Below are 20,740 nucleotides of genomic sequence, written 5' to 3'. Positions count from 1 at the left end.
CAAATCAAGGTTGCATGTTTTTTCATTCTTTATTAATGTTGGTAGCCAATTGAGCCCCACACACTGTGCAATTTCGCATGCGGGTCTCTTGCCATGTTCGGTTTTTGAATCATGATTCCTGTCTGATGACGTTTTCAGATACGGAATTCCGTGATACTAGCGCACGGTTTTTCGCCCGCACGCGGGGCCCTTTCTAAATCTATGATTTTTGTATATATATATCATATCCAGATTACTCTTTAGCGACTTTGTATTTGGGGAATTTTTAGGTTCATAATGTTCTTCTAAAGTTCTTCCGCGAGTTTCTGAAGTTTGATAAAACTATTTTGGTGGCATTTATTAACAATCTTTGATCATATGTATTATTTTGAATACAAATTAACTTTGGCACGCGCGCCCCCACACGTCCCTTCCAATCTTCCATGTAAATTATTCCGTGGTACCATCCGATGGTGCCATAGATATTTTTTTTATGGTTTCGTTATACATGTGGAAAGGCAAAGGCTAAGCCCATACAGCTGTAAATTAATATCGTGCTATAGATAGAAAATAGAAAGAAAGGAAGTGGTCCTGCGCGGGGCGTGCGCGTGCATGCAAATCATATGCAAATGCAACGTTCAAAATTTATACAAAATAATAATATCTACTTATAATTTTTATTTACTCTCCCCTATATCCGTATATGTATGTATAATATATTTATATACTCTTATACGTTAGGTTATTATTATTTTTTTCATTTCTTCTTTGTGACAATCAAACTTCTTCAATAGAGCTTATTTTTGCCAGTGTCGAGTTACATTGTTATTGGACGATAGGATAGGACTTAGGCGGTGTTGAAGAATGAGGGCAATAAATACATATATTATCAGATGTAATGTAAGGGTAAATAAATAGTTTTAAACATAAATATTATGGTAAGAAAGGAAAGAAGCGAGAGCTTTAAGATATTTAAAATCTGTAAAGGAAAGGATAGTAAAGAAATCACAAGGAGCACGGAGTTCTATAAGGAACTGGTAAAAAGGCTTTGAGTCATATTTTGGACATCTGAACAGAAGATGATCAATATCACCTTCTTCAACTAAAGCGCAGTCACATATATCTTCACTAAGAACACCGATTCTTTGTAAATGAGTAGCAATACATAGGTTACACACTGAACCGTGTGTCATATATCATTATAACATATATTATTTCGTGTCAATCTCAACTTTGACTCTTACAAAAGACTTGGCTAGTACCCTTTGCCTCCTCAATAAAACGAGGGAATAAACAAAAAAAAAATCAACTTTGACATTGGCAACAACATCGTTTTGACTAACGATGAAGCCATGAAATTTAAAAAAAAGTTTGTTTTGGGTTGATTAGATTTATTTAATACAGTTTTATTATAAGTATAGATTTTTTCATTGAACAGTAAACGCTTTCTTTTCCATTTCTCGTGGAAATAGTGTATGATAATAACTGATGATAATTATTTTTCTCCTGCATTATTTCTTGTACAAAAATAGTACAGTATTAGAATTCACTTAAATAATTATTTAGGTAATCTATAATGGGTGGTAAAACCCTGGCTTTAACATTTAATATTACAGCAGAATGTAAAACTACGAGAGCTCGAGTAGGTTTGATGAAATTACCTAATTATGAGGTTAATACACCGGTTTTTATGCCTGTTGGAACACAGGTAGGAATTGTAATCTTTTAGTTCTGGGTCAATCCAAAGTTATTAATAATAGTGGATATTATTTCATTGTAAAATGTTATTGTAATTAAATTTGTGGAGCGGTGGTAGTGTAAAGGTTAAGACGCCCGCCTGTGGATGGAAAGGACCCAGGTTTGGAATCCTAATCGTGCCGCATGACTTTGCATACAAATCTGACTCAGGTATAGAAGTTTTCATCAATGACGACTTGTTTCCGGTAAAAGAAAAACATCGTGAGGAAAACTGCACACTGGTTGATTATTAACTTTTGTGTGAAATGGAGAAGGGCATGGCAAACCATTTCATGAATAGTGCCAAGAAAGTTGTTTTGTGTGTGTTCATTATTTTATTCATACAACTATGAAGAAGAGTAATTGAAGTAAAATGTAATCAATGTCCTCTTTCAGGGAACTATGAAAGGTTTGTTACCAGATCAGCTTGAGGATTTGGATTGCGAGATAATCCTGGGTAACACATATCATTTGGGGAATCGACCTGGAACTGAAGTACTGCAAAAGGCTGGTGGTTTACACAAATTCATGGGTTGGAATAGAGCTCTTTTAACTGATTCTGGTGGTTTTCAAATGGTATCACTGTTAAAATTGGCAGAAATAACTGAGGATGGAGTAAATTTCAGATCACCCTATGATGATTCCGAAATTATGCTAAGTCCAGAAAAGTCTATAGAAATTCAAAATTGTATTGGTGAGTTTTATTAATATTTTTTGTTATGAAAAATTACACAGCATTCTTTCCCCATCCACCTTTGACTGTATATGATTCATACCATATGTTATGTTTGAACAGGAGCTGATATAATCATGCAATTAGATGATGTTGTGCAAACAACATTCCAAAATTATGATCGCATCAAAGAAGCCACTGAGAGAACAAGTCGCTGGCTTGACCGTTGTCTTGCGGCTCACAAAAGACCTACAGAGCAAAGTATATTTCCTATAGTCCAGGGACTTCTAAACCCAGAGTTAAGAGAGCAAAGTGCTAGACAACATATGTCAAAAGAAGTAAATGGTTTTGCAATCGGAGGTTTGAGGTAAACAATCACTAAACAGGGCTATAAATTCCAGACATTTGAATATTATTTTATTGGTATAATTGTTGGTTTAAAATAACTTCTCTCCTAACTAAATCTATGAGAATAACAATATACAACATTGTAGTGTGTGGTCTTGTCCTAGAATAGGACATTCCATAATCTAACAGTCCCAAATGTACTTATGTCATATTAGAATTAGTTTTATTTAATGCTTATTAAGTAATTTATTATTTTAGTGGCGGTGAAGCCAAGGACGATTTCTGGCCAATGGTCAGTTTATGTACAGGCATTTTAGACAAAAAGAGGCCACGGTATCTGATGGGTGTAGGACTAGCAATCGACCTGGTCATATGTGTTGCACTTGGAGTTGACATGTTTGACTGTGTTTTTCCAACTAGAACTGCTGTAAGTTTTTGTTTCAACTGCAACTTTTTGATATTTTTCTCTCAAAGTCTATATGGGTGGTGAATGAATATAAAATATTCTATTTTTTTTTACAAGAAAAATATTTTGCACACCATGATATCCACATGATACACCAACATGATTAATAAACTTTATTATTTTTTAGAGGTTTGGTTGTGCATTGATAAATAAAGGCCAGCTTAATCTTAAGCAGAAGCAGTATGAGATTGATTTGAGACCTATTGACAAGGATTGCTCATGTACTACTTGTCAAAACTACACAAGAGCATATCTACACAGTATTGTCACAGCAGAAACGGTCGCATGCCACCTTATCTCAGTGCACAACATTGCTTTTCAGGTAAGTATCAACATTTTTATTTCTAATGAAGTAACAAGATATAAACTCTAGCCCAATGCTAGACGCGCAATCACTAAAATAGTATTCTCAAGAAGTGTGTGTTACATTCCACGTAATGGAAATATATTTCTCAGCTTCTCCCCAGCCCAATATGTTTCTCATGTATTAGGACTTAGACCTGCCTACTTCAAAAACATATTCGAAAAATGAAATGAGATAGTGTGAGCACCCATAATCAGAGAGCATGCATGTATGAAGACAGTGCTCAGTATAGACTAAGCAAGTTAGATTTGTAAAATATTTTATTATGCATTAAATCCTTAGTCTCTGTGTAGCTACCCCATTAAATTTTAAAAAAGATGTGATAAATGTGTATGCCATGAGTGTATTTAATTTAAAAACTTTATTGTACAAAATAACAAAAAAAAAATTGTACAAAAGGTGGACTTAACACCATATGACATTCTCTACCAGTCAACCATTAGACCAGAGATAGCAAGGTGGTGCCATAAAGTTCAAATAAACAAAGGGAAAAAATTTACTCTTTTTAAAAATACTAAAAAATATGCATTAAAGCCTATCTATGTATATGTATTAAAATGTATGCATCTTATTTAGCTATTTTTTTATTTTATTTTATTAATATTTCAGCTATTTTAATACATCTATGTATTTCAGATGCGTTTAATGAGGACCATGAGGGAAAACATTACTAAAGGCACATTTCCCCAATTTGTGCAGACATTTATTGATGAACTATACTCTGGAGGGAATTATCCGAATTGGGTTGTCAATTCCTTGAAATCAGTTGGAATAAATATTGTACAGAGCTAAATGAGTGGTTTTATAATATCTACTATACCTACAAGGGTTCTCAAATCACATTTGTATACAAGTCAGCATTATTATCCTTCGTCATTTTATCAATTATATAATGAAAAATAAATATATATCACCAAGTTCTTTATTTTAAATTTCACATAAAATCATCTGAATCATTGCCATCATAATTTGTTGTCATATTTTCCTTTCTCATCAATGTAGAATAACTTCGCAATTCTGCTTCTTCCTTCTTCTTCTTCTCCTCTTCTTTTTCTTTCTCTTTTTTCTCTCTCAAAAGTTTCTTCTTATCTTCTCTTTCTTCTCTATCCCTGGACTCTCTTTCCAGCCTGAAGTCTGGGAAAGCTTCTTTTTTTGTTTTATTTAGTCTATTAACTATTTCATTATTTCTTTTAGCTACTCTCACTTTTCTGACATCTTTATCTTTATGGAAAGCTACTTGACCCACCTGTAACATTGAAAAGTATGTTGTTAGTAGGTATTTTGTGTCTATAAAATATAAAAATGTACAATTAAAATAAGTAAACTTGCCTCCATTCCTGCAGTTTTTTTCAAGTTAGCCCACATGGTGTACACAATATCTATGTCATTCATTTTGTTTCCCAATATTGAATTTGCTTTAACTAATTGGCAGGCATCATCTAGAACTGAATTTGGAATATCATCTATTGTCTGGCCCTGGAAACATTATCTATATTTATTTCAATAATTATTTGAAACTATATACATAACAATAACTATTCATTAATATTAACTTACAGGTGTTAAACGTAAATATACATGAGCTGATGAAACTTTGTCCACATGGAACCACACATCTTCTGGCCATCCCCACTTTATCAGGTCTTCATCTAAAATTAGAATATATTATTTTATTGCTTTTTATATAGAATAAATTTTTTTAGTTCATATTTATTGATGGAAACATGTATATTCCAAAAAAGTTAAACATGTTAGTGACAATGCAAATGTTTTTTTACATATGCCAAGAGCTCTCACATCTCACCAAAGCACTAAACCTATACAATATATATATATACACAATATAACTTGTATGTTTTGTATAGATAGACTATACAAAACATACAAGTCATTTGCAGCAAAATCGGAACAAGAAATAATTGATAGAAGTTTTTTCAGGATCTGTTCCTGAGTGCACTGTCTGGTCAGGCTTATCATAAAAATGAATTTTCATCCAAACATGTGTGCAAAATTTCAGCTCATTGGTTGAAAACTCTGGTTGAAAAAAATGTTTCAAAATTGAGTTACAAGTTTCCGCCCTAACATACATACTTATCTGTATTGCAAGTTCAAGAATAGTTTGTAAAATTGAATATTGAATTTTCAATAGAATATAGAATCCTTTATCAACAAACACCAGAACATTGATTTTGTTTACACACAAAGGACATACTCTCATGTTTATCAGCACCCATAAATAATGTAACAGGAGGAGAAACAACACTGCTTGTGAAGTAGAATACCATGGTGAATGATTGATCACACTTGAATCTGTAATAAATACAAAGTGCAGTAAGTTTTGTTTTTTAGTAAAAGTTTAATAATAATGTCCAGAAAACACAAAATAAAGTGTAGTACCTAGTTTTATTTTTAAATACTAATTTAAAAATAGGATCGTCCTTTTATTAATGTTCAAAACACTGCACTGCATCTAAACCCAATAGGTACTAGGTACCTATACAATTCTTTTATTGAATGTTAATTTACTTCTCCCACAATGACCAAAGATCTCCCATGCTGCACGATAAGTCAAACTGACGTACGTACAGCTACCTTACCTACTATCTGTCAATAAGGAGCATATATACATTACGCAAAGCTCAGTGCAGATGGCGCAACTGGTACAACTAAAGTACACAAACATTGCTAATGTAGGAAAAAAGCGCCAATTTTCGATATTCTTACAGATTTACGATCAAAATACCTTCTACGCAATCGTGGTGCGAGTTTAAAGGAAACAGGAAGGATTTAGTGGATTATCATGAAAATAATAACACTATTTTAGGTTATGTTCTGCATTATTTGGTCAACTGTGGTCATAAACTGATACAAACTTGATTTTGACGGAAGATCTTACTTGTGTAAAGTGTTCCGAACTTCTTTTCGACCTTTTACTGGCTCGAAAACTTTACAACGTGAGGCATATCCCATAGTTTTAGAAGTATTTTTATCTTAAGGAAAACTATTTTCCAATAATTTCGGCACCCGAATATGCTACATTGTTGTATATTTTCACAAACGAATGCTTAGGTACATAATGAAAGGACTAATAAAGTACTCTAAAATAAACGCTTTAATCGACATAGCAAAAGGCGGCAAAGCTTTAATGTACCTAACATACAGTGTTGTACTCTGGCGGGATAAATGTGCAGTAATATTCCCTATTCCTACACACACACAGACGACTTAGAAAAATATAGACTTACTAGTACTGTACTGTACAAGTCTATATTTTATATCAAAATCAATATAAATATTGCAATGTTTATTAACCTTAGTTGTAACAGTATTGCCATCTACGCCGATCTTTGCGTAATGTTCCCTATTCAAAATTATTATTATTTTTTAAACAAAACGTAGCTATTTGTCGTTCCTGCTTGTTATATTCATACAAAGCGGCAGATCGGACTTGTGTCGTGTGAAGGAAAGAAAACTGGACACACAGTAAGAGACAAAAGAAGACGCATTTCTCTTTCTCGTGCAAAACAAAAGAATAAAAAAGTTTATGACGTGCTGAGAGAATCCCATTCGACGTCCTATAATTCACGGTCGGTTGGTGAGTGGATTCATCATGAAATTCGTGAATAGGCGACCTTCTTGTAAAAATGTCATGTCAAGTCATTACGGGAAAATTCCGGGTCGTTGATTTGTGATGATGGTGATGGTTGGTGACAGAGTTTGGCACTCACTGGCTTGAATAAAAATATATTCTGAAATTATTAATTAAAAGCAGCTGAATATGTAATTAAAATTATCTCACCTGTAGATTAAGATAAAATGGAGGATAAAGTTCTTGCTGTTGACGATCGTTTTCACAATAATGTTGATATTGAGTGGCAACCACTGGCCCTCACTTTAGTAGAATATCCGAAAGGTAATTTATTATATTACTCTTATATGAATGAATTGTTGATGTTATCTAAGTAATATTTAATAATAATATTTTTTATACTTCTAGGTGATTTAATAGGAAAGTTTTTCGCGTTTATTAGTCTATCTCCATTTGGAATCGGAGCTGGATTCATAGCTCTAATTTTATTCCGACGTGATCTCCACACCGTAAGTACTAACAGTAAATTGTAAATTCAGGTATACAGTAAAATGTAATTGAATGTGACATGAAATTGCACCTTATATACCTATTTTTTTGTTACAGATCGTATTTTTTTTGGGTACATTACTGAATGAACTGCTGAATATTATCTTAAAGCATATAATTTGCGAGGCTAGACCTATAGCACGAGGGAATTTGTACAATGAATATGGAATGCCATCATCACATGCTCAATTTGTTTGGTTTTTTAATGTCTATGTGCTTTACTTTGTAGTTATCAGGTGAATTGTGTTTATTTTTTAAACTAAAATGTTATTTATTCTCTTATATATTTATTATTCTCTAGTATAGTATAAAAACTGAACTGCACAAAGTAAGAATTAGAAAAAAACTGCTGGGAGGTGACAGTTGATCTCATAATGAGGGTTCCATTTATGGGTTTTAAATCTTTATTTTAAATTTATGGTTTTTAAGTCTTTAGCTAGGTACAAAGTGATCCAATGAGGGTTTCATTTTATATATTGAGGTACAGATAGAACTCTAAAAACAATCTTGAATACAGTTTTTTATTGTTTAATTTATTGTTATAAAATTGTATTGGAAAAATACTTGTAAAATTTTGTGGAAAAGCCACTACAAAATTATAGTACACTGACAATTTAATAGTTTAATTCAGAGCCATTGAAATCATGAAGCTTAATAAAAAAACACCTGTCTTGTTATTGTTACATTTGGGTTGTGCTGTGTTCAACAAAAGTGGACATTTTTTGAACCATATTCACACTCTATTCTAGAAACATATGTTTGAATTTAAAATATATATGATCCAAATAAATGAATTTGTGTACCTACATATAAAAGTTTCATGCAAATATTCTAAGTAACTTTTTTTCACAGGTTGCATCACATAAATAACAATAGCATTATATCAGCACTGTGGAGGGTAATCATTGTGGGAGGCTGCACAACTTTAGCTTTATTAGTGAGCATTGGCAGAGTGTATCTTCATTACCATACAACATCTCAAGTGGTTGTAGGTGGATTTGTTGGATTCATATTTGCTACTTTATGGTTCTTGATAGTTCATAGAGTCTTCACACCTCTTTTCCCACAGTTGGTGTCATTGTAAGTATTTGTCTATCCTATAATAATCAGAGAGCTACCTATTATATTTTATTTGTCTAGTAGCCTTTTCCTGCGGCCCCTCCTCCGTGAATTTACCTTTGGGAAAGTTATTTTTCTGAGACGAAAGGTAGCTTATGTCCTTGTCAATACTTGAGTCTACATGTATGCAAAATTTCAAGATTGAGTAGATAGAGTGTAGAGGTAACAAACTTACTTTTGCAGTTATAATATTTGGATTGTATATGTTGTATAATGATGAATCCTTTCACCCCCTTTGGGGTAGAATTTCCAAAAATCCTCTCTTAGTGCTCACCTACACTCCTCAGGGAATGTTCATGCCAAATTTCAGCTTCCTATGCCCAGTAGTTTTGGCTGTATATTGTCTGTTAGTCAGTCAGTCATTCAGTAATGTAAGAGTTTTTTATATATTGATATAGGTTGATGACAATGAGTCCTTGGTTGAGAATACTGTTACCTATTTGAAAGGGAACTATTTTACACATCATAATGTAAAAATACAATGTCATCATATTCATGACGATTGAGTAGTTGAGGTGTGAAAGAAAACAAACAGGTTATTTCTGTAATCGAGCTAAACAAGATAATATTAGAAGATAAAATATTATTAGTCAAAATGTCGAGTCGACACACTAAAAAAGAAGAATAGTCAAAACACCACATTCATTAACAGGAGCTCTTAACTTGTAAAAGTAACAACTGTAACTACTATTTTCAGGAAATTTTTTGAGATGTTGATGATAAGAGATACGACATTGATCCCGAATGTGTTGTGGTTCGAGTACACGACGTCGCGGCAAGAGGCCCGCGCGCGAGGCCGCAAGCTGGCGGCACTGAAGCCCGCGCAATGACGGTGTTCGTGCTCGTGCCGCGAGCCGAGCGGCGGAGCGCGCGCGCGCGCGTGACGAATGCTCGCCGTCGTCGCGCTCGCCGCGATCGCCGGCTTGCTCCTCACCAACTCACAACTTCTTCACTAACTCTTCTGGACACTGGTCTGTGCAATGTATCTATGATATTGCCGTCATCCTGACGGTTGTTAGACGACATTTATTTATTTGGACAGCATACGACAACGTTAGGAACTTTGATCGTGTTGTTTTATGGGTGATTCCGATGCAATAATAAAGTTATTGACCGACCTCATAATAACGAATTGTAGAATGTAATTTTATGGTATTGTTAGGTAAAAAGTGAATGATGTATTCTTGATATTTGCGAAACTAGAAAATTGTTATTGTGAAAATGTAATGTGTCAAATGTAAAGTAACTTTCATGGTTCTTTGGTTGTGTTAATATAGAGGATTGCATATTTTATAATAGAACATCAACACCATAGTGCTATTCTTTCATTACCTAATAATGGTTAAAATAAATTATACAGATGTATAAAAACATTGACATAATGAAATAAATTCATAACTAGCTTCAGCAATAAACATATTTAAATAGCGAATGTGCCTGCTTGTAGATTTATACTACATTTATTGTTAAATAATGTAAAACGAGGTCTTGATTTAGCTGACATTAAGTTACAATCGTGCCTGCCTCAATGATGCTTCATTGCCTTAAAAATATAATAAATATATCTACTGGCCACGATGATACGATCCAAGCTATCTGTATTATATTATGATAAATATGTATAGCCTGTGGTAAAATCTATAGATGCATTAGTTGTACTTTTACACTATTGTCGATAGAAAAAGCCTATTATTTACAAACAATAGGGCATATTACGCAAAGCTCAGCGCAGATGGGGCTACTGGTACAACTAAGGTACACAAACATTACCAATGGAGGCATAAAGCGCCAATTTTCAATATTGTTGCAGATTTACGACCAAAAATATCTTCTACGCAATCATGGTACGAGTTTAAAAGAAAAAGGAAGGATTTAGTGAATTATCCTGAAAAAAATAACACTATTTTAGGTTATGGTCAACTGTGGTCATAAACTGATATGAACTTTATTTTGACTGAAGATCTTACCTGTATGAAGTCCATATTTTAATAATTCTACACGTGTGAAGTGTTTCGAGCTTCTTTTCGACCGTTTACTGGCTCGAAAATTTTACAGCGTGAGGCGTATTCCATAGTTTTCGAAGATTTTTATCTTATGCGAAACTATTTTTCCCAATATTTCGACACCCGAATATGCTAAATTGTTGTATATTTTCATAAACGAATGCTTACATAATGAAAGGACTCTAAAATAAACGTTTTAATCGACATAGCAAAAGGTGGCAAAGCTTTTGTGCACCTAACATACAGTGCTGTACTCTGGCGGGATAAATGTGCAGTAATACTCCCTATTGAGACACTATGTGTCTGTATGTTAGCAGATTCGATATTTAAATTTGCTGTATATTTTACAATCAAAACATGATTAGCCTTTTAAAATATTAGATTTATTATATATAGATAATAAATTAAATATTAGACTCCTTTTATACTGAAATAATAATAAGAGATGTAAAATATTTATATTATACACAATTGTGCATTTATATAATGAATATTTCTATGTGCTTAAAACTATCTCTTAAAAAAATAGAGACTAGTGAAGTATTTAAGGCAAAAAGAACCTATCATGCTAACAAAAATAAATAACTTGTCCTTATATTATTTTGGATCTTATTTAAGTGGTCAGTAAAGTATTTTTATTTTAACCAGCAAAAATATATATTTAGTTCGCTAAAATATCTAACCGGTGCTGACCGGCCGGTTTAGAATTGTTTCTGGACAATAATTCTAAATTGTTTGCAATTTATATAATTTTGAATAGGAAAATAATTATTTTGCCTGCAACATTTGGCCAGCATCAATTTGTCAACAACATTTGCAACCTACCTTTTTTTTACCATCACCGTTACCGTCATAGTCACCGCCATCATCACCACCTGGTGGCGGTTCAGTTAATTACCATCACCATTATCTAGCACAATGAATCTCAACGGAACTCTGTTGATTAAATCTTGCTATTCAAATAATTATTTTGCTGGCCTGCTTATATTTAAATTTCCGATCATTATCGTGATTTTTTGCGGAAAAAGAATTGCCGCCTGAATTTTTATTATTTGCTGGCCAAAGTGCATCCCCGGGGAATCAATCCTAAATAATTATTATGCTGAATTTTTTTGCTTACTAAGTTTTATAATGACAAACCAAATAATTCATTCCCTATTATTTTGGCGGCTAAAGCGAGTTTATTCGCCACTATATAGGGTCGCTATAATAATCAGAGAGCTACCTATTATATTTTATTTGTCTAGTAGCCTTTTCCTGCGGCCCCTCCTCCGTGAATTTACCTTTGGGAAAGTTATTTTTCTGAGACGAAAGGTAGCTTATGTCCTTGTCAATACTTGAGTCTACATGTATGCAAAATTTCAAGATTGAGTAGATAGAGTGTAGAGGTAACAAACTTACTTTTGCAGTTATAATATTTGGATTGTATATGTTGTATAATGATGAATCCTTTCACCCCCTTTGGGGTAGAATTTCCAAAAATCCTCTCTTAGTGCTCACCTACACTCCTCAGGGAATGTTCATGCCAAATTTCAGCTTCCTATGCCCAGTAGTTTTGGCTGTATATTGTCTGTTAGTCAGTCAGTCATTCAGTAATGTAAGAGTTTTTTATATATTGATATAGGTTGATGACAATGAGTCCTTGGTTGAGAATACTGTTACCTATTTGAAAGGGAACTATTTTACACATCATAATGTAAAAATACAATGTCATCATATTCATGACGATTGAGTAGTTGAGGTGTGAAAGAAAACAAACAGGTTATTTCTGTAATCGAGCTAAACAAGATAATATTAGAAGATAAAATATTATTAGTCAAAATGTCGAGTCGACACACTAAAAAAGAAGAATAGTCAAAACACCACATTCATTAACAGGAGCTCTTAACTTGTAAAAGTAACAACTGTAACTACTATTTTCAGGAAATTTTTTGAGATGTTGATGATAAGAGATACGACATTGATCCCGAATGTGTTGTGGTTCGAGTACACGACGTCGCGGCAAGAGGCCCGCGCGCGAGGCCGCAAGCTGGCGGCACTGAAGCCCGCGCAATGACGGTGTTCGTGCTCGTGCCGCGAGCCGAGCGGCGGAGCGCGCGCGCGCGCGTGACGAATGCTCGCCGTCGTCGCGCTCGCCGCGATCGCCGGCTTGCTCCTCACCAACTCACAACTTCTTCACTAACTCTTCTGGACACTGGTCTGTGCAATGTATCTATGATATTGCCGTCATCCTGACGGTTGTTAGACGACATTTATTTATTTGGACAGCATACGACAACGTTAGGAACTTTGATCGTGTTGTTTTATGGGTGATTCCGATGCAATAATAAAGTTATTGACCGACCTCATAATAACGAATTGTAGAATGTAATTTTATGGTATTGTTAGGTAAAAAGTGAATGATGTATTCTTGATATTTGCGAAACTAGAAAATTGTTATTGTGAAAATGTAATGTGTCAAATGTAAAGTAACTTTCATGGTTCTTTGGTTGTGTTAATATAGAGGATTGCATATTTTATAATAGAACATCAACACCATAGTGCTATTCTTTCATTACCTAATAATGGTTAAAATAAATTATACAGATGTATAAAAACATTGACATAATGAAATAAATTCATAACTAGCTTCAGCAATAAACATATTTAAATAGCGAATGTGCCTGCTTGTAGATTTATACTACATTTATTGTTAAATAATGTAAAACGAGGTCTTGATTTAGCTGACATTAAGTTACAATCGTGCCTGCCTCAATGATGCTTCATTGCCTTAAAAATATAATAAATATATCTACTGGCCACGATGATACGATCCAAGCTATCTGTATTATATTATGATAAATATGTATAGCCTGTGGTAAAATCTATAGATGCATTAGTTGTACTTTTACACTATTGTCGATAGAAAAAGCCTATTATTTACAAACAATAGGGCATATTACGCAAAGCTCAGCGCAGATGGGGCTACTGGTACAACTAAGGTACACAAACATTACCAATGGAGGCATAAAGCGCCAATTTTCAATATTGTTGCAGATTTACGACCAAAAATATCTTCTACGCAATCATGGTACGAGTTTAAAAGAAAAAGGAAGGATTTAGTGAATTATCCTGAAAAAAATAACACTATTTTAGGTTATGGTCAACTGTGGTCATAAACTGATATGAACTTTATTTTGACTGAAGATCTTACCTGTATGAAGTCCATATTTTAATAATTCTACACGTGTGAAGTGTTTCGAGCTTCTTTTCGACCGTTTACTGGCTCGAAAATTTTACAGCGTGAGGCGTATTCCATAGTTTTCGAAGATTTTTATCTTATGCGAAACTATTTTTCCCAATATTTCGACACCCGAATATGCTAAATTGTTGTATATTTTCATAAACGAATGCTTACATAATGAAAGGACTCTAAAATAAACGTTTTAATCGACATAGCAAAAGGTGGCAAAGCTTTTGTGCACCTAACATACAGTGCTGTACTCTGGCGGGATAAATGTGCAGTAATACTCCCTATTGAGACACTATGTGTCTGTATGTTAGCAGATTCGATATTTAAATTTGCTGTATATTTTACAATCAAAACATGATTAGCCTTTTAAAATATTAGATTTATTATATATAGATAATAAATTAAATATTAGACTCCTTTTATACTGAAATAATAATAAGAGATGTAAAATATTTATATTATACACAATTGTGCATTTATATAATGAATATTTCTATGTGCTTAAAACTATCTCTTAAAAAAATAGAGACTAGTGAAGTATTTAAGGCAAAAAGAACCTATCATGCTAACAAAAATAAATAACTTGTCCTTATATTATTTTGGATCTTATTTAAGTGGTCAGTAAAGTATTTTTATTTTAACCAGCAAAAATATATATTTAGTTCGCTAAAATATCTAACCGGTGCTGACCGGCCGGTTTAGAATTGTTTCTGGACAATAATTCTAAATTGTTTGCAATTTATATAATTTTGAATAGGAAAATAATTATTTTGCCTGCAACATTTGGCCAGCATCAATTTGTCAACAACATTTGCAACCTACCTTTTTTTTACCATCACCGTTACCGTCATAGTCACCGCCATCATCACCACCTGGTGGCGGTTCAGTTAATTACCATCACCATTATCTAGCACAATGAATCTCAACGGAACTCTGTTGATTAAATCTTGCTATTCAAATAATTATTTTGCTGGCCTGCTTATATTTAAATTTCCGATCATTATCGTGATTTTTTGCGGAAAAAGAATTGCCGCCTGAATTTTTATTATTTGCTGGCCAAAGTGCATCCCCGGGGAATCAATCCTAAATAATTATTATGCTGAATTTTTTTGCTTACTAAGTTTTATAATGACAAACCAAATAATTCATTCCCTATTATTTTGGCGGCTAAAGCGAGTTTATTCGCCACTATATAGGGTCGCTGCGCTGGTGTTGTGTTGCCCCAAACAAGGAAATCATTTATTCAGAAATTAGATCTTCACAGGCAATTTTTCACGTCGTATTCTAAAATAAATATTTTACGTGCTCACACCCATCTGCAGTCCACCTCATTGAGGTAAAAAGTAAATATGGTGACTTGAGTCGAGCTGCATTTTTGTGCCCTTTGCTGGTGAGACGATGGGCCCATGGGGTCCTGAGGCAAAATACTTTTTTATCTGAGATTTCAGCGCGTCTCCGTGAGGTAACGGGCGATCCAAGGTGCGCACCCTTTTTTACTTTGCACAGAGGATTGCCATAATGGTTCAGAGAGGTAATGCTGCCAGCCTTCTTAGAACCCTTCCAAGCGGCGACGAGCTGGAATTTTTTTATTATTTATGATTATAAATTTTGTATAATATTTTTTATTTATCGTTTTATAAATTGAAAATATTTATTTTAGAATTCCTACAACATTTTTTTTCTGAATCATGATACTGTTTCTTGTGTTAAGAAAATGTCGTGGCCGCAATAGCCGCAATAAATTTTGATAATAGCGGCAGATGAAGACTAAGCCCATGGCAGCTTTGTGTGTGTTACATAAGGCAACTTCTGTGTGAGTGCTTCCAGGATACTGATTGTGTGCTATCTCTTTGAAAGTCTTCTTTATTACATTATTACTAAAATCTGTACAATAAATTGTTTTCTTTTTTGTATATTTTGTAGTTGTGCTAGTCTGAGCTTTGTTATAGTTATAAAATAGCCTTACGGTATACAAATGTGAAGAGATTATACAAGTCTATTTGCTTGTTTGATATTAAATATATCATTGTTGTCTTATCAAGAACACAAACAATATTAGTATTCACATGAATTTCATTTCATTATGCTCACATGCATGTGAGTTTTTGATACTGCTTTTATACCGATGGACATTTCACATAGTGATAAATAGGCACGGATATGTAAGGTCACCAAACGATTTTTATCTTGTAAATCTTGTTTTTTTAAGCTTATTGTAGTCTTAAGATAATACTGAACTCTGTAAACAGATATGGGCAAAGAGTAACGATTATGGATTGTGATTACATTTTGTTATCTTCGGAAAGGATTACAGACAAAATTAATGTAATCTCACTACATTAGTCGAGATCATTTTTCAAAGATTATATACATACTTATAATGTTTCAAAGAGTAAGAGTACGAGATTATCTGATTGATTTTAAATTGATTACCAATCTGATTACAAATGTAATCGATTAAGCCCGACCTGTATGAATGTACATGTATCTTTTGGAGATTTTAATCTCTTGTGCTCAATTGATTTTATAAACATGTAATGTGCTGTGCATTTTAACATATTACTTTGTATCAAACGTTTTTTTGTTCAAATCCATTAGATTTTTTTTAAATGCAAGTACTAATAAATGAAAATTAAATTAAGTATATTTAGACATACTCATACTAATTACCACAGCACGTTTTAGAACCCACTTGCGATAGTTTCTCTACAATTTTGAGTCCAGTAGAATGTGCAAACTTTTCTGGTCTTACACCGTTACACAATCACAAGTGGGCTCAGAACACGGTAGTGCAAACCAAAATAATTGTTATTCCAAGAAAAATGTAGATATAAACTCAAAATTGAAGTGCACGCCTGATTTTGTAGACACTATTTTATTAAAGTTATACATAAGTGCACGCTAGCGCCAACATCACATTTTTACCAATTTCTTTTGTTTAAAAAGACCCTAAACCGAAAACTGTGGCCACCAAATCTTCATAGTAGACTGTGACTACATTGTGTAATAGAAAACTATAATAATTTGCAATTATCTAGTGTAGTGTATTATGTATAACTTTAACTATATATTTTTTGTAATCATTTGTAAATAAAATATCAAAATAAGGATGTGTACTTAGTTTATGATTATGTATATAATGTGGAAACATTAAATTTATATAATTAATTTACAAAAGGTCTTCTTATTTACATTATGTTAGTCGTGCATGTCGCCGGGATTTGTCATGTTGGTGCAATCTCAAAACTATTTGTGTATGTAATAATATTATATATTTTGATGTTCAATTTCACTGTATTTATCTTCATTTATTTTGACTGGCAGTATTGCTTGCAATCGGTCTTATTCAATTCTTATTGGTATCTGTACCTGTATAAATTAATACGAAATTTTAGTAAAAATTAAAATAAGCATAATAATCAGAATACTTACCTGTAATCATTATATTATTTACCCGGGGTCCCATACGTGGTGTCCAATTTACCTGATATTCGTGTAAACCAAAGCATGTTTATTTTATTTGTTAATGTTTTGTCTCTTTCTGACAATGTTAAATATCATAAAGCACGACTGTGACAAAACATAATTTAGCATAATGTATGCCCTACCAACCAGAACCAATACCAACGTGTATTTTGATTTGACTGATGTCGTTCCTATAGTACCTTTGATTTATCTAGACATAAACCGTGAGGTCCCCAAATGTTTAATCTAGATTTTTTTTTCTGTTGTTATTAGTGTGTACTCCGAACTATTTTATATCCTTGACCCGTTCTAAAATCTTATTTGTGTAAGACAGGCGGGGGCATATCCTGTTTCATGTATCATAATCCTTATCTTGAAATAAATAAGGTATCTACCACATATATTTTGCAGCATATCCGATAGTAACTGGGTAACACTATTTTTATTTGAAATGTCAGTTATTGAGGCTGGATTACTTGGCGTCGTCACTTCGTAAGTTTGAACGAGATAATTGAGATCTTCGTCATCCGTGTCCATCAGACCCACGTCATAATCACTAATGCCTGTAATTATATTAATTAGGTAGGTTTTGAGTGGTCATTCATGCACTAACACATTATAGAGATAATATCATCTACTTATACCTTTATTTAATAATTTACTATTTCTATTAGGAACAAAGTTCAGTCACGTCAAAAAGTAAGTGGTTTCGGTTCCTGTTTTAGGTAATATGGTTCTCGTTCGAGATGATGAATCATAGTTATACAAATTCTGAATTACCAAAAATATCCAAATAAAACTCAACTCTATATTGATGTATAGGAAATATATAGGATTGGAATTTCAAAAAATATATTTAAAATCACCAGTGCCAAAATTTCTGGAACTTTCGTCTATTTTTTTAAATTATGCAATTCCAAAAACTCGATACTATTTAACTCAATTGAAATCCTAACGAATTTTTTAATTGATATAGTTATGACACATTAAGTTTTGAAAACTTTTTTATTTCCTAATTTGTCCTGCGAAAAATTTCTCTGCACGTATGTGTTTGGGTCACAGAATTACCTACACCTTTGAATTACACCAACTTACCAAATTTCACCTGGTTTGATCATACTCGTATGAGTGATCCAATGGAATGATCTAATAAGGGTTCAGTTTTTTTTGTTTTGTACAGATATCCATAAAAGTAAATTATACCATTGAGTTCATCGCTGCCGTCTGCCCCCATATAGGTAGCACGAACGGAGTATAGATAAAATAGTGGATTGTTCACAGTAGTTATCTACATTATACTGTCAATTATACTGGATATCTATCTTATAAGTACGAATCATAACGCTACTTAAGAATAAGGCCCAAGATACTCTTACTTACTTCCGCTAAAATAATCGGACATTATAGAACTACTGTACTCGGTCAAACTATCCAGCCATTTCTGAAATAGAAGGCAATATTATTGAACTTGTAACTTTTGGGTCAAATCTCTTTACACGTTGTGTAAACATCTTTAACCCTTGTACCAGCCCTTGTCCAATAAAAAAATAATTACTAATTATTCAAACCTATATAAAAATTAATGAATTCTATTTGAAGTATAACGTACTTTATCAGGAGGTATTAAACGATCTGTTTTTTTCATAAATTTGAAATTAGCTTTTTGACCCAAATCCACCAATGTTCTTGTTACTTCTGTAGTAGACATAGTTTTATTTAACATGCCTTGCAATGTTCTTGGGTCCTTGTCGAGTAGATCAGGGAACATGGCAGCCAGCGGCCTTATCTGTGATCCTTCTTCGCATTCCACCTTTAGTGAAAATAATCATTGAAAGTACAGACACATCGAGTAGGTCTTTGCCCAATGGCCGCAATAAACTGCCCACAATCTCGGCCACCCACCATTATGTTTAAGACATATTTTCGAAATCAACGTTAAAGAAAATCACAACCTTCAACCCTAAGCTATTTATAAGATGATGAAGAGTTACTTTATAACTTTGCTTTCGAATTATGATTTTATTTATGGTATTATTATAGCTACCTTATAAACTTCATCTCAAAAATGGTTGAGAATTGGATTATTTTAAAAAGTAGGTATCATGCTTTGCTCATTGTACTGCGAGTGCAGTACGTAAGTTTAGTACATATAATAAATCAAACCAATCCTGGACGTCGACGCTGCTAAAGCAATATCGCGTCTCAATAGTAGTTCCTATTGCGTGTAAATAAGAATTACTGTTGAGACGCGATATTGACCAGGTCTTATACGATACGCCGGATTATTCTTATCAATAGAATACTTGCTCAACAGGCTTAAGAAAAATTGTTCAGAATTTACGAGTTGAAGAACTTCTTCTTCATCAGAAACATTAGGCGACGAATTAGCACGCACGCTCGGCACAGGTGTCTGAATGATGTCCACCCATTCCGAATCCTTAGCTAGCAGTGGACAAAGGACCTCTTTTTTTGCTGGTTTGTTATCATCATCATTTGTAAATCTTGAACTCTAAAACAATAATCTTTTAGTATAATAAATGCACCTACTGCGGCGTTCAAGCTAAAAAGTGGCAGTTATTTTGCGCAAGGCAGTTTCAATTGCTAATTCCACAGACCATTTAGCTAATTTGGGTCCTGTATAAATAGGTAGTTCAGTTAATTATTTAAAAATCAATGACAAACTACGTAGCGTACAAATTGCGATCGACTTAATTATGATTGAGATGCATTTGTATTTTACTAGCGATATTCTTCCTTTCAAAAATTTATATTGTTAATAGTTTACCAAACTATTACTATAAGAGTTAAAATGTAAAGCATCCCTATATACTTTCTAGCTGTCGCCCTATCCCTAACCGGGATATGTATGTAATAGATCTAATCATACATGAGAATGAGGACCACTGCCAGTTTCCGGGGATTATTACAACGTGATTATAATGCTAAAATTAGATAAAATCAAGTTAATAGTTACTGATGCCTCTGGATGCACAGGGGGTGAAGTTGATAGTTTTGGTTTTATTAATTTGCGTGATTTTCTGGAGTCTGAATTGCCGTTCATTATGAATGAAACATCTTTACATAAAATAAGTTTTTCAAACTGAAACTACAACAAAAAATTTGAAGGCTAACTGACATTTTTTTTTATCTTCATCAATAGCATATCAATAGATAAAAATTATACAAAAAAATCTTTTCCTAATAAAAAAAAACATA

General features: G+C 33.2%; 4 protein-coding genes across 6 annotated transcripts; 2 read left to right on the top strand and 2 right to left on the bottom strand.

Moving 5' to 3' along the window:
- Positions 1-828: 828 nt before the first annotated feature.
- On the top strand, positions 829-4,484 carry Tgt (tRNA-guanine transglycosylase). 2 transcript variants are annotated; one of them, XM_053748773.1, is made up of 6 exons: positions 829-879; positions 2,113-2,410; positions 2,513-2,756; positions 2,996-3,164; positions 3,331-3,525; positions 4,204-4,484. In XM_053748773.1, exons 1-6 carry the CDS (start codon positions 844-846, stop codon positions 4,357-4,359), a joined length of 1,098 nt encoding a protein of 365 aa, XP_053604748.1. In that variant the 5' UTR covers positions 829-843; the 3' UTR covers positions 4,360-4,484. The 2 variants fall into 2 exon arrangements, with proteins under 2 accessions (XP_053604748.1, XP_053604740.1); XM_053748765.1 differs by lacking the exon at positions 829-879 and adding an exon at positions 1,220-1,687 and having other exon boundaries at positions 4,204-4,360.
- Positions 4,474-6,151, bottom strand: LOC128671936 (uncharacterized protein). Its single transcript, XM_053748785.2, has 5 exons — positions 5,965-6,151; positions 5,780-5,877; positions 5,125-5,216; positions 4,897-5,043; positions 4,474-4,813 (listed from the first exon to the last, which is right to left on the bottom strand). The coding sequence occupies exons 2-5, from the start codon at positions 5,850-5,852 to the stop codon at positions 4,502-4,504; spliced, it is 624 nt and encodes a 207-aa protein (XP_053604760.1). The 5' UTR covers positions 5,853-5,877; positions 5,965-6,151; the 3' UTR covers positions 4,474-4,501.
- Positions 6,152-7,030: 879 nt separating this feature from the next.
- On the top strand, positions 7,031-17,236 carry LOC128673656 (dolichyldiphosphatase 1-like). The gene is made up of 5 exons (XM_053751691.1): positions 7,031-7,480; positions 7,565-7,665; positions 7,763-7,941; positions 8,558-8,785; positions 9,522-17,236. The coding sequence occupies exons 1-5, from the start codon at positions 7,384-7,386 to the stop codon at positions 9,652-9,654; spliced, it is 738 nt and encodes a 245-aa protein (XP_053607666.1). The 5' UTR covers positions 7,031-7,383; the 3' UTR covers positions 9,655-17,236.
- On the bottom strand, positions 17,164-20,674 carry LOC128673727 (uncharacterized). 2 transcript variants are annotated; one of them, XM_053751815.1, is made up of 6 exons: positions 20,499-20,674; positions 19,866-20,033; positions 19,134-19,334; positions 18,905-18,965; positions 17,920-18,087; positions 17,164-17,428 (listed from the first exon to the last, which is right to left on the bottom strand). In XM_053751815.1, exons 1-6 carry the CDS (start codon positions 20,583-20,585, stop codon positions 17,406-17,408), a joined length of 708 nt encoding a protein of 235 aa, XP_053607790.1. In that variant the 5' UTR covers positions 20,586-20,674; the 3' UTR covers positions 17,164-17,405. The 2 variants fall into 2 exon arrangements, with proteins under 2 accessions (XP_053607790.1, XP_053607876.1); XM_053751901.1 differs by having other exon boundaries at positions 19,920-20,033.
- Positions 20,675-20,740: the final 66 nt, after the last annotated feature.

This window comes from Plodia interpunctella, chromosome 1, assembly GCF_027563975.2.
Source record: "Plodia interpunctella isolate USDA-ARS_2022_Savannah chromosome 1, ilPloInte3.2, whole genome shotgun sequence".
Classification (NCBI taxonomy): domain Eukaryota; kingdom Metazoa; phylum Arthropoda; class Insecta; order Lepidoptera; family Pyralidae; genus Plodia; species Plodia interpunctella.
This window is presented reverse-complemented; position numbering and strand designations above follow the sequence as displayed.

Coding starts and splice junctions, on each gene's coding strand:
- LOC128671936 (XM_053748785.2), bottom strand. CDS start 5,852: ATGGTATTCTACTTCACAAGCAGTGTTGTTTCTCCTCCTGTTACATTA. Junction 5,217..5,779: donor GGGTGCTGATAAACATGAGA/GTATGTCCTTTG, acceptor TTCTAATTTTAG/ATGAAGACCTGATAAAGTGG. Junction 4,814..4,896: donor AAAAAACTGCAGGAATGGAG/GCAAGTTTACTT, acceptor TCAATGTTACAG/GTGGGTCAAGTAGCTTTCCA.
- LOC128673656 (XM_053751691.1), top strand. CDS start 7,384: ATGGAGGATAAAGTTCTTGCTGTTGACGATCGTTTTCACAATAATGTT. Junction 7,666..7,762: donor TCCGACGTGATCTCCACACC/GTAAGTACTAAC, acceptor TTTTTGTTACAG/ATCGTATTTTTTTTGGGTAC. Junction 8,786..9,521: donor TTCCCACAGTTGGTGTCATT/GTAAGTATTTGT, acceptor TACTATTTTCAG/GAAATTTTTTGAGATGTTGA.
- Tgt (XM_053748765.1), top strand. CDS start 1,556: ATGGGTGGTAAAACCCTGGCTTTAACATTTAATATTACAGCAGAATGT. Junction 2,411..2,512: donor AGAAATTCAAAATTGTATTG/GTGAGTTTTATT, acceptor ATGTTTGAACAG/GAGCTGATATAATCATGCAA. Junction 3,165..3,330: donor TTTTTCCAACTAGAACTGCT/GTAAGTTTTTGT, acceptor ATTATTTTTTAG/AGGTTTGGTTGTGCATTGAT.
- LOC128673727 (XM_053751815.1), bottom strand. CDS start 20,585: ATGAACGGCAATTCAGACTCCAGAAAATCACGCAAATTAATAAAACCA. Junction 19,335..19,865: donor AAGAAGAAGTTCTTCAACTC/GTAAATTCTGAA, acceptor TTTTCACTAAAG/GTGGAATGCGAAGAAGGATC. Junction 17,429..17,919: donor TATGCTGCAAAATATATGTG/GTAGATACCTTA, acceptor TAATTTATACAG/GTACAGATACCAATAAGAAT.